At 34.4% G+C, this 13,874-nt stretch overlaps 1 protein-coding gene across 3 annotated transcripts in view; it reads left to right on the top strand.

The window, feature by feature from the left end:
* Positions 1-13,874, top strand: part of MKLN1 (muskelin 1) — a 411,699-nt gene that overhangs the window by 369,356 nt on the left and 28,469 nt on the right. For all 3 annotated transcript variants that reach the window (XM_064373441.1, XM_064373440.1, XM_021673780.2), the window contains 3 exons: positions 10,015-10,162; positions 11,085-11,199; positions 13,374-13,513. In XM_064373441.1, coding sequence (XP_064229511.1) covers positions 10,015-10,162; positions 11,085-11,199; positions 13,374-13,513 — 403 coding nt within the window. The remainder of the gene's footprint in view (positions 1-10,014; positions 10,163-11,084; positions 11,200-13,373; positions 13,514-13,874) is intronic.

The raw sequence follows: 13,874 nt of genomic DNA, 5'->3' as shown, positions 1-13,874 counted from the left end.
TAACACAATTCTAGGTATTTATCTGACTGTATAATCTTGACTGTGCTTTTCAAAACCTATAAAAAGATCTGCTGAAATATACAGACTTTGTTCATGATTTCTTAAAGAGCATTCATTGTTTTCAGTAGTGTAGATTCCCTAAAAATGTTTTACTGAAGTAAGTTAGACCATTCAGAAAACCTCACATCAGAACCATGGTAAATTATATTGTCCTCCCATAGATTTGCTTTTACCTTACTTTTAAAAAGTACATTTTGTTTTCTCTTACTAGATTATTGTAAGCCATGAAAAGTACTTTTAAGAAGGCGGAATACTATTTAAATTCCCACATTATTAAATATTCTTAGAAAATACCAATTTTATTCATTATGTAGATGCTCTGTAGCTTAATCATTCTGTTGTTTAACTATTGTTCTAAAGTTTTTTTTTTTTTACTACAGTTAATTACAGTAATTTGAGATGGACTTAACATATAATTACTGTGTTTATCTGTGGTTCAGTAATGTGGCTTATTTGATTAAAATTGTATTTACAATGTGAGTGTCAAATGGGATTGTTTGAACTCAGAAAATCAATTTGTTTGAACTATTGAGATCACCGAGATGGTATTGCTAATAGTAAAATTGCTGCTGCTTATATAATTCTATATTGTCAGATACTATAAAATCTTAAATTGTTGCTCTTTATAATTATCTAAATGTACCATCTTAGATATAACATCTAAAGATTTGAAGCAACTTTAATTCTTAATTTTAAACTATAGTGTAACAATTTTATGCTCCTCTCAGAAGGAAATTATAATTTCAGTCAATGGATTGGCAGCTGCTTTAAGGGATTTATTAGCATTGTGTCTAACACATACATAATTACATCAAAATTCAGCATATCTAAAATTTGGGTTTATTTCTGAGTAACGTTTGGCAATAAGACTGTGAACACAAGGGGTTTAGCAGTTTCCCCATATGTAAGCTCTGTATTTAACACTAATTGAAACTTATGTGTAGAAGATGATCTGTCACACCACCAGAGCTTTGTAGTTTGCTATAGAAACTCAGAATACTATAGTAAGAGTGCTTTCTCCTGTTTGTATTCTTTCAAGTAAGAAACATATATTGAAGCTTCTTCATTTGCCAAATGCTAAGTCAAGTATTGGTAATACTGAGCTCTTATAACCTGATCCTTGTTCTTTTGTAGTTGTGTATTTACTTGTTTTGATCTTTAAATTCTGTCCACTCTGTTTTCCCACATCTGCCATTGTTTATTCCATCCTCTTCTAACCATTGTAGCAGTTTTGTACAATTGAAAAAATAGCGAATTGAGAATCAGAAGATTTAGTCTCTCTTTGTCTGGGTCTGCCACTCATCCCTCTGCAATTCTGGCAAAATTATATAACTTCTCTGAATCTGATTATTCATCTGAAAATGAGGGGATTGTACCAGTTGATGATAAGACTTCATCTAACTCCAAAATTTTGACAATTAAATTTCATTCCCTTCTGCTGTTATCAGGCTGTGAAACTAAGATATGAGGGCTATGTGAGTTATATCTATAGAACTTGATTTATCTATAAGTAAATTTTTATGAGAACTCAAAGCAAAATCATACTGATTTTCATTTTGGCCCTGGGAATGTGCTTATTGTGCTTACTGACATTTTAAAAATTAGTATACTAATAAGTCCTTATGTTTCTGATCCTTTTATACTTTTACCAGTTAAATAAGTAAAGCCAAACCAGCAACAGAGAAGACTCTGAAGCTAAAGATTTGCTGTCGTTGAAATAGATTAGTTACTGAACTAGAAAATGGTTGTGCTTATTTTCAACATAACTAGGCTTCGTTGTTGGCAGTTTAGTATCCTTTGTATTTGGTGTGCCATTATTCTGATAAAAACAGAGTGCCTACTTTTTTCCCCTCTCAAAATTCTTGGTAATAATGACTTTACCTCATTTTACCCTTCCACTCTCCCAGGGGTGTTTTTGCTAGTTACAAGCTTATGAAAGTATTTAATATTTTTAGATATAAAATTTAGGTTACTTGATAGTAAATGAGAGTTAAAGTTCACATGTAAAAACAAACATGCAAGAACACTAATGACAGTTTTGAAAACGAAAGGTAGTGAAGTAGTACTGACACTACCAGATATTTATAAAGTTACAATTTGGTACAGATTAATGGGATGAAATAGAAGAGATGTTCCCAAAAACATATGAGAAATTAGTATATGGTATAGTTGGAATTTTCAGTCAGAGAGGGAGAATAGATTAAACATTATATGGCATTGAGACATCACTTAAGATTTGGCAGTATTTTTAAAAAAGGAAATGTGACTCCAGCCTGCACAACAGAGCAAGACTCTTTCTCTTTAAATAAATTAAATAAATAAATATCAATGAATGAATGAATGAATGAATGGGAAAATCTAGATCCCTACTTGACTTTTGTACATCAAAGAAAATTCTAGGTGAACTTAAGTTTCATACTTGAGAAGTAATATTGTAATTGTTTTTAATAGTCTAGGATTAAGAGACCTTTCTAAACGTGCCACAAAACCTAGAAGTCAAAGAAAAAGAATGTTTGATTTTTGCAAAATAAAAAAATGAAAAAAATTGTTAAAATATCAAATAATGACAAACTAGCAGTTAAGACAAATCTTAGTTCCTACAATAAACAAAAGGCTCTTATAAATCATTAAAACGTGGATAATCCTCTAGTGGAACAATGACAAATAATATGAATAGATACTTCAAAGAAAAAATAATTCATATTGCCAGTAAATTTATACATGTACAGATACTCTACTTTATTCATAACTTTTAAGTGTTAATTAAAAGATCATTCAGTGAATATTGGTATGGCCATGAGGAAGCGGGTATCTTCTTACATTCTGGATGAAATGTATTTGGTGTAGCCTTTTTTTTTTTAAGAGTAGTTTATCATTATCTATTAAAATACAGAAATATATATATTTTTTGACTAAGCATTTTCCCCCAGGAACTTATCTTACTCATAAACTTGTATAAATCCACAAAAAAATAAGGTATGCAGAGATATTTATTGTAGTATTGTATGGAAGGAGAAAAAAATCTGGAGACGAATTGACCATCAATTTATTTGATTTTTATATATTTGATTGTCCACTAGTTAAATTGGTTAATCCATTCAATGAGTTCAGTTTTTTGTAGTGTAATACAGCTGAGATAAATCAGTAAATATTGTATTGTTGAGTGTCAAAAGATAGTTGCAAATTTACAAAAAATAATGATAAGTGGTAGAAAGATTTAAGTAAAAGAATAGGAGTTGTGAACTGGAGTCGTTGCTAGCACTTAATAGGGTCCCAGCCAACATTTAAAATATCCCAACTTTCAAAGAGAAGAGGGTGGCAGACACTTGTTGTTTGCTTACCCGGGAGTCATTGGCCCTTTCTTCTGTTAACCAAACCATAACTTTGTTTAATGGCAAGTTGCCTAACCCCAGTGGATGAATGTGAATCATGATTAGTCTAAACCAGTCATTATTATCCTTTGGCAAATTATTTCACTTTACCTTCCTCCCATGTGACACAGTTCTGGCCAGTGAGTCGTAAAGAAAGTCTACTGGAGAACATTTGACAAAAATGTCTTCCGTGATGAAAACAGATGCTGAAAAACTTCTTTCCCTCCCTGCTTTGGGTGCTCTATATAAGGATGTGATGCTTAGAGTGGGTACTGGCAAGTTTCAAAAATGAGGAGAAGGCCAAGAAAATTGCAGAAAGTTAACGTAGCACCATGATTTAGTTGAACTTTGAAACCATCTTAGAGCTGTCTACTTGCAAAATTTTGTTACATGAACTAATTAGTCTACTGGTAGTTAGGTTTTCTGTTACTTGGAGCTGAAAATATCCTAACAAATAGTGAATTCATGGAAAGCTGTTTTTTATTAGATTCTGTATTTCTGTGACAGTTCTGAAAATTGTTCCTTTGTCTTAGCTAAAATAATCAGTAATGAATATGTGCATTGGACCATGAAGCAAAAATAGAGTTGAGATTAATTCATAAATTAATGCAATAATGTATCTTCCTCAGGAATTCAAAGGACTTCGAAAATATTTAACTTTTTTTTAATCTCCCCTACCACAAGATTTCTTTATGTTAAATATTCTGACAGTCTCTCCCATTTGCTTAGAGGATAAACCAAGGAAGGAGGAGAAAACATGTGATTCAGACATATAGATAAAATTCTTTACTTCCCCTTTAGCTGTTCTATTTTGAGTTTTAAAGATGTTAAAGAAGAAATTGAGTTGAAGGATTATCATTGTAACTTCCTAAAACAGTTCTAAAAATAACAAGTTGGCTCGTATTTTCTGTTTTTTTCAGATAAATATCCTTTCAAAGTACATTCATGATTAACGTTTACTGATCTGCTTGATTAATTTTTCTTTGTGAATCAGTTTCTAAACTGGTTAAGGTCCTGACATTCATTTGAGCTCTTTAGCAGTTGAATCTTAAAGTTTTTAAAATCTTATGTGTTTCAGATCTTTTGTCCTTCCCTCTTCCCCCAACTATACCCATTAGAATCTGTTAAATTGGCCGGGCGTAGTGGCTCACGCCTGTAATTCCAGCACTTTGGGAGGCCGAGGCAGGTGGATCACCTGAGGTCAGGAGTTCAAGACCAGCCTGGCCAACATAGTGAAACCACAGCTCTACTAAAAATACAAAAGTTATCCTGGCATGGTGGTGTATGCCTGTCATCCCAGCTACTTAGAAGGCTAAGTAAGGCAGGAGAATCTCAGAAACCTGGGAGGCAGAGGTTGCAGTGAACTGAGTTTGCAATACTGCACTCCAGCCTGAGTGACAGAGCGAGACCCTATCTCAAAAAAAAAGGTGTTAAAAATTGAAAAGATAGCCTTGTTTTCGTCTTGCAAAGAAAATCAATACAGAAAACTGTATTAATAGTTTTACCATGTTAGAATGAAAGCTGCTTTCTTGGTATTGGCCTTTAGGTCTTTTTGTTTTTTGATAATGCCATTTTTACTTAACCAGTTTTCATTTTTATTATAATTATTATAAAAGTAACGCAGTGCACATGATCAATAAAGCAAAACGCAAATAACATAGAATGTTATAAAATTAAAAGTACTTCTGCCAAAGTAGCAAACTGACACAGACTGCTGATTCCCTTTCCCAGAATCAACCCTAGAGAAATAAAATAGCAGCTGGATTCCAGAAACTCTGTAAATGAGACTGAAGGCTCTCTCTCCTCCAGATTAACCTTTCACTATAGAAACTAGCAGCAGTAGCTTATCCCACTAGTGTCAGAATTCAGTGGGCAACATTACGACAGTGCGGAAACGCTGCTGGAGTTCAGAGTTGATGAAAACATGGGGGCTGACTGATTGTTCTCAATAGTTCATTTCTTCTTCTCTTCTCCCTTTGTCTAGGGATACTGCCTTCTACTTCCTCTGAAGGGTTTAAAGGTACAAACTGTTGCATAGGGTGTGACCATATCTTGAAGTGATTCTTGGTTCTTTGTGCCTATGCTTCACAACCCCATGAGTTTTCCTCTGTATTTTCCTTAATCTCAACTAGTACTGATGCGAGTTAAGGCCTGGCCTTTGAGTCCTCTCCAGTATATCTTATCAGAAAGAAGAGCTAATTTCCTGAAAAACATACTAACATAACTAGACAGTTGAGGACTACAACTGTCTCAAAAAAATAAAAATCAGTAAACTGATGACATACATGATGTAAAGAAGAATTATTAGAACAGGTTAATGGCCAGGCGCTGTTGCTTCATGCCTGTAATCCCAGCACTTTGGGAGGCTGAGGCGGGCAGATCTCCTGAGGTCGGGAATTTGTGATCAGTCTGACCGACAAGGAGAAACTCCGTCTCTATTAAAAATACAAAATTAGCCAGGTGTGGTGGCATGTGCCTATAGTCCCAGCTACTTGGAGACTGAGGAAGGAGAGTCGCTTGAACCCCGGAGACAGAGAATGCGGCGAGCCAAGATGGCACCATTGAACTCAAGCCTGGGCAACAAGCGAAACTCCGTCTCAAAAAAAAACCAACCACACAAACAAAAACAGGTGAACCAAGAATTTAAAATAAGCATGATGAATATACTTAAAGATATAAGGCAACATGCTAGTAATATGAAATAAGATACAAACATTATAAAAACAGAACCATATGGAAATAGTAGATATGAAAAATATAATTAAAATGAAGACTACAACAAATAGGATGGTATGAGTGAATTAATCAATTGGAAGATTAGAAAGAACACTCTTCCAGGAAAAAGCAGGAAAAAAAAAAAGAAAGAAAATAGAGTAGAAAAACTAAGGGAAATCGAGAATTGTTTTGCTAGTGCCAACATCTTAAAAGGAGTTCCAGAAAAAGAGAAAAATAAAAATGTAAGAAGGTGGCCAGGCACAGTGGCTCACACCTGTGACCCCAGCAGTTTAGGAGGCCAAGGTGGGTGGATCACCTGAGGTCAGTTCAAGACCAGCCTGACCAACATATTGAAACCTTGTCTCTACTAAAAATACAAATATTAGCCAGGCTTGGTGATGCATGCCTGTCATCTCAGCTACTTGGGAGGCTGAGGTAGAAGAATCACTTAAACCCAGGCGGCAGAGGTTGCAGTGAGCTGAGATCATGTCACCGCACTCCAGCCTGGGCAACAAGAGTGAAACTTTGTCTCAAAAAAAAAAAAAAGGTGAAATAATTGAAAAAATAATGGAGATACATTTCCAAAAATTCAAAATTGATGAAAGACTTCAAATTGGCTAAAGAGGTCATAGTGTACCAAATAGAACAAATAAAGGAAAGTGCATACCTAAGCAGATTAAAGTAGAATTAAGAATAGCAGAGAGAAATTTCTGAAAGATTTGAGAGAAAAAGCAGATGACCTGTAAGGGAATGAGAAGGTAGACATGTGACAATTGAACAGCAATGTGGAATGAGAAAAAACAATAAAGTTTAAAAGTAACCAAAGAAAACAACTTTGAACCAAGAAATTTAAATCTTCCTTTCAGATGTGAGGGTGACATAAAATATTCTCAGGCATGTTTGCCTTGGTACATTTGCCATATGGAGACCCATTTGGAAGCAGGCTCAGTGAAAACTAAATCTAGGAAATGCTAGAAGTATGTGATAAATGATTATCAAAATTTATTGTTGCCTGAAGAAAAACACTAGGACCAATATTCTAGATCATAAAACCGTGGTGGAGAGGGGAAATGGGACACTGTATAAATTTAGCTATTGTGATTAGACTATAGAGAAGAAACTATTCTATATCATTAACACTGAAATGTCATATACAAGGCTCAAGAGTTAATCTTGATTTTCTTTCTAACTTCCTTTTCTGTTCCTGTGTCATATGTCATTGCCACTGTCTCTTATATCTCATGCCATCTTCTTTCTTGGATTCCTTTTTTGTTCTGTCGGACTATCTCCTCAAAGAGGTTTGGTTTTTTTTTTTTCATATGTAGTCATAAGTATGAACTTTAAAATTCTCTTAATTTACCCTCATTAATATTGCTAGTTTAACTGGAAATTGCTGTTGTAGGTGAAAACAGCCGTAGACAACATGTAAATGAATGGGCATTGCCTGATTTGACTCTGAGCAGACCAGGTCAAGCCATAGTTTGCCAAGCCATGTTATAAAAATTTTAATTCAAAGGCTTATATCAAGACAAAATAGAATAAAGAAATTTAAGTGCAGTAAATTTAGGCAGCTATACCCCTCACTTCTACCACTTATGAAAGTAATGCCAGTTCTTCACTGTTTTATCTTCCAAAGTTATCTGAGGAACAGAGATCAGAACCTCAGCACATCTCTTCTGAAAGTTTACCATGTCTTATTAAGAAAATACAACTGTCCCTTGGCATCCTTGAGGGACTGATTCCAGGACCTCCCTTGGATGCCAGCGTCCTCAGCTGCTCAAGTCCATAATATGGTGTAACCTATGCACATCCCTCCTATGTTTTAAGTCATTTCTAGGTTACTTATAATACTTGATGCAATGTAAATGCTATGTAAATAGTTGTTTTAAGGAATAATGACAAGTAAAAAAAAGTCTGTACGTCTTCACTGCATATGCAACCGTTTATGGGTTTTGTTTTTTGTTTTGGGACATTTTATTCGAATATTTTAAATTTGTAGTGGTTTGAATTCTTGAACACATAACCCAGGGATATGGAGGTTCGACTGTACCAGGCTTTACATACACTAAAGATTGTGGCATGAGAGTTTAGGCTATTATTAAGATCAGATTGATGTATGTGTGTATATAAATATAAAAATAAATATTGTATGTGTATGTATACAAATTATATATTATGGTCTGTGTGTGTGTATAATTTTATATTTACTGTGGAATACATTTGGATCGTCTTTAAAATGTCCCAAATTTGTTGAGTAGGAATGTAAAAGGACACATGAATTTAAGGTAGACCAGGAAAAAATAAATAGTGGATTATTTGGTTCCACTGAAGTAGGTAAAGAAGACCAAGATCAATATGGCTAGCATCTCCTGCTGTACATAGTATTCTAGGTTGACGTAAATATTTCACTTCAATCTGATGTTTGTTTAGCTTTTTGAGCATGTGATAATTGTTCATGGGTAAAAAAAAAAAGTTAAAACAATGCCATTGTTTTAGATCGTGACAATTATGTTGTGAAGTAGCTGAGTTCATAGAATGCACTTTATATATATTAAATTATATTTCAAGTAATATTTTCAAATAATAAGAAAAATTGGCATTTGCCATATCAGTGTTTTACAAATTATTGGATAATGCAGAATGATCATCACTTATTTAATAGATTTCTTAGAAAAATACAGCATCATTAACTTTGGGGAGTTTAAGCCACTCAGGAAAACAAAATGGCATATTATAGCCCAGATTTTTCATTTATTTACTTATTTATTTATTTATATTTTCTTTAGAGACAGGGTCTCACTCTGTTGCTCAGGCTGGAGTGCAATGGCACAGTCATAACTCACCACAATTTCCAACTCTGGGGGTATCTTCCCACCTCAGCCTCCCAGATAGCTTGACTGATTTTAATTTTTTGTAGACCCTGTGTCACTATATTGCCCAGGCTGGTCTTAAGCTCATAGCCTCATATGCTCCTCCCATCTTGGCTTCCCAAAGCACTGGTATTATAGGCATGAGCCATTGCACCTGGCCCAGAATTTAAAATTTTTTTTTTGGAAGTTATTCTATTTTATGACATATTTTTAATGACTCTGACCTTATTAAGCAACCTGTGTTTCACCTTTTGTCAAATTTTTTTCCCCATGTCAAGATTTGAAATTTAATCTTTACTATCAAATTACAGATAATAAATCCATTAATTAAGGCATTATTCTTTCCTTCCTTATGTAAAAAATGGTTATATTGCATACCTCTTTCTGCTTTTTTCCCTCTAGCTGGCAATTGATATTCTTTCAGTCTTTCCACAAATCGTTTAGTATTTGTTATATTCCAGGCACTATTTTAGGTACTGGAAACAAAATAATGAACAAAACAGCCTCTTTCCTTTCCGAGCTCATAGAGTAAGGAGCAGGCAATATATGATTGTTTATTGTTTAATCAAAAAGTTATGTAGTGTGTTAGAAGTTATATATGTAGACACATAGTGCAGGATAAAGCTGTATTGATCTTTTAAAGAGAAAGTAGTAGGCGCTGGGTGTGGTGGCTCATGCCTATAACACCAGCAGTTTGGGAGGATGAGGCAGGAATATTGCTTAAGACCCAGGAGTTTGAGACCATCCTGGGCAATGTAGCAAGACCCCATCTTTACAGCTGGGACATGCCTGTAGTCCCAGCTACTTGGGAGGCTAAGGCAGGAGGATCCTTTAAGTCCAGGAGTCCTAAGCTGCAGTGAGCCATGATTGTGCCACTGCACTTCAGCTTGGGCAGATTTTTTTAAGAGAGAGTGAAACCCTCTCTCTTATTAAAAAAAAAAAAAAAAGTACTAATCTAACGGGAATATTTTCATCTTGTTTTTTTCTTTAATTTATAGTTCCAATGACAGGATTTACACAGAGAGCAACTATTGATCCAGAACTGAATGAAATACATGTTTTATCTGGACTCAGCAAAGATAAGGAAAAGAGGGAAGAGAATGTTAGAAATTCATTCTGGATTTATGACATTGTGAGAAATAGTTGGTAAGGAACTCTTGTCTGCTGCAATCCCAGTGTAACAGTCATTTGACATTGTTGGTTTATTCAAAACAAGAGAGAAATGAGAGTCTTATGTTAATTTGTGACATTGTACATTTAAAGGTCAGTACTGGAAAAAAGTATCGGTACCTATGTATACAATGATGTTCAGTGAATGGATTTTACCTGTGTTTTTCAATTAGTAGATGGTTCTGGTCTGGGACTCGGGAGAATTGTATTTTAGTCTAGGTTCTGTTCTGAAGTAGATGTGTGAACTTGAGAACAATGCTTTTTTAATGTTCCCAGATCTTAGTTTTCATAAAACAAAGAGGTTTGACTACAGCAGGGAGGGCACAATATTACTTAGCATTTTCAAACCATGACTTTTGTGTCTTAGAGCATCTCACAGAACTGGTGCTGCATATTTGCTTTGGGAAAACATGGATCCAGCTCTGACATCTGTGATTGCTCCATAAGTGAATATTGTGCAGAACAGAAGCACTTCAGAGAACTTCTCCATTCAGTAATGGAGAGTAATGCCCTGCAGCTAAGGAATTTATTATTTTCTAAATAGGACATTTGTTTACAGTCAAATGACAGCAATGCATATTGTCCATCTTTTTATTGTGCTTACATGGACAAGATAGCATCTCTTTCAATCTTAGTTTGAGCTTTCATGTGTGCTGTTTGTATTTTATAACACAGTTAGGATATATGAGCTGTTTGATGGACATCAGAAGAACTTTAGAACTCAGTTCTAACAAATTCAGATTGTTTTATCAATGACTACAACTGTAAGATTTGATATGAACACATTACTAAAATTTTTTGTTAGTAATTAGACATGTAATTAATTTGCTTGCTACAGTTGTATTATCTTTGCTGCTAATTCTCTAGGGTAGAATGCCTTAAAAGCAATATCTTGCAGGTCTTGTGTCTATAAGAATGATCAAGCTGCAAAGGATAATCCAACTAAAAGTCTTCAGGAAGAAGAACCATGTCCAAGGTTTGCCCATCAGCTTGTATATGATGAGCTACACAAGGTATCCTAATTAGATTGACCTGTAAACTTTCCATGGCCTACTGTCTGAAATAATTTCCAAATGTAGCTTTCTGATTGTTTTAAACTGGATTTGAGTAAAAAGTTATAATACATAGTAGACATTCAATAGAGTATGTAGCAAGCACTCAATATCACTTCTCCCTAAAATTCCTTAAGAGAATGAGCATTTTTACATAGCCTGTAATTCTTGGTACTTTTCCTTTTTTGAAAATAGTCAGTGGCTGCTTCTTAGCTGTGTAAATCTAGATACATGACATAGCCTATTGTTTCTACAATGTGAATATCTAAGTAAAAGATGTACAGTTGTCAGCATGTGGGTACCTTGTTTCATGATATAAACATAGTTTTGGTTTTAGATTTTCCCATTGTGTAAGAAGTCTTTTTATCTTTATTTTCCTTATATACTAGTGATATCTCTTTTAAATCAGCCTTGTGAAATGGTCCTGTGTTACGAATTTTTAGTATCATAGTGTTGAGAGTTATTTCTTTATTTATCCCTTAAACTTAACTGTGTACTTTAGTGATTGGACTTATATTATATAGTAAATTACTGACAGAGACCAATTCTTTCTGTTTAGCCATGGATGATTATTTAAATTCTACACGATATACTTTGAGACCTTTAGGTAAAAGATACCATGGGAGTGAGTAAAAGCCCTTTCTCTTATAGCCTCTCAATTTAAGGTGTAAATGAATTTCTATCTAAAGGATAGGGATAACTCTATTATGTAACACCAATGAATATAAGTGTTTTCAAAATTTTAGGAACTATTTTAATTTAATAAATTAAACAATAATTTTAATTAAAATAGTTAAATATTTAAATGCCTTGTATAAGTACAGAATAACACTCAAGTGCAATAAATTTAGGCAGTTACACCTCTCACTTCTACCACTTATGAAAGTGATTTCGTTTCTTCACTGTTTTATCTTCCAAAGTTATCTGAGGAACAGATAACTCTAATTAAGTAATAGTGAAATCATTGTCAATTCCTTTTGCATTTCATTTTTGATATTGAATTGTGAAATAATGTTTTTAATGTTATTTCACAAATTTGATGTGCCATTTAATATTTGACATTTCAGTTAAAGCAAATGCCAAAAAATTCAGATGTTAATTTTTATTTATTTATTTATTTATTTTTTGAGACAGAGTCTTTCTCTGTTACCCAGGCTGGAGTGCAGTGGCACGATCTTGGCTCACTGTAACCTCTGACTCCCAGGTTCAAGTGATTCTTTTTCCTCAGCCTCCCCAGTAGCTGGAACTACAGGCACATGCCACCACCCTATAGCCCGGCTTATTTTTTATAGTTTTAGTGGACGTGGGGTTTCACCGTATTAGCCAGATGGTCTCGATTTCCTGACCTCATGATCCTCCGCCCTCGGCTTCCCAGAGTGCTGGGATTACAGGCATGAGCCAATGCACCCAGCCTAAAATTTTTTAAAGTTTCTAGTTGACCTGTTGATGACTGTTAACTTTCAGTGATTCAGCATTACGTCAGAATTTTTTAAGATATTTGTTATATGATCAATATTTTGCCGGGCACGGTGGCTGACCCCTATAATCCCAGCACTTTGGGAGGCCGAGGCGGGTGGATCACGAGGTCAAGAGATTGAGACCATCCTGGTCAACATGGTGAAACCCCGTCTCTACTAAAAATACAAAAATTAGTTGGGCATGGTGGCGCGTGCCTATAATCCCAGCTACTCCAGAGGCTGAGGCAGGAGAATTGCCTGAACCCAGGAGGCGGAGGTTGCAGTGAGCCGAGATCGCACCATTGCACTCCAGTCTGGGTAACAAGAGCTAAACTCCATCTAAAAAAATAAAAATAAAATATTTTGATTAATTTTATAATCCCCAATATTTGTTGTCGTCAGCAAATGATATCTTGGATTAAATTCTTCCTGTCATTGTTTTTGTTTCTTGCCTTCCACTGTCATTGTAATATATAACTCATTTTAGCATGCATGCAGTTTTTTAAAGTAGCCATGGTGCTTTAAAGTAAAATAGAAACTTGAGAAAAATCGAGAAGCTTTGGTAAAAATGCAGTATAATTTTTAATTTTTTTATTTGAATAGGTTTTATGCACTGCTACTAAAATTTCTTGGGTATGCATGAATTTTTTAAAATCTGATTTATTTTGCTTATTATAGGTTCATTATTTATTTGGTGGGAATCCAGGAAAATCGTGCTCTCCAAAGATGAGATTAGATGACTTCTGGTCACTGAAGTTGTGTAGACCTTCAAAAGATTATTTACTGAGGCATTGCAAGTACCTCATAAGAAAACACAGGTATGAGAATAATTCACTGAAAACTTTTAATTAACATTATCAGCTATTGTTGATATCACCTAGCTTTGGAGATACAACTTTCTTGGCAAATTTAATAATGAAACAGTATGAATACTATGAAGATCATGAATTTTGTAAACGCCCTGTTATTCTAATTATTTTTGCTTTCCTTTTTCAAAGGAAGATACAAAATATAGATATTGATGCTAAACATTTGTAAATGCAGAACTTTAATTTTGCAACTGTTAAAGTAATGGAAAAATATTTTTGTGAAGGTGATGTGCCTACATTGAAGTAACTCAAGGCCAACTACAAATTAGATCAGTTCTGGCTGAACTTCTGATAACTCTCTTAACAATGA

Source organism: Aotus nancymaae, unplaced genomic scaffold, assembly GCF_030222135.1.
Source record: "Aotus nancymaae isolate 86718 unplaced genomic scaffold, 86718_ANA_hifiasm-v0.15.2.pri h1tg000002l, whole genome shotgun sequence".
Taxonomy (NCBI): Eukaryota; Metazoa; Chordata; class Mammalia; order Primates; family Aotidae; genus Aotus; species Aotus nancymaae.
This window is presented reverse-complemented; position numbering and strand designations above follow the sequence as displayed.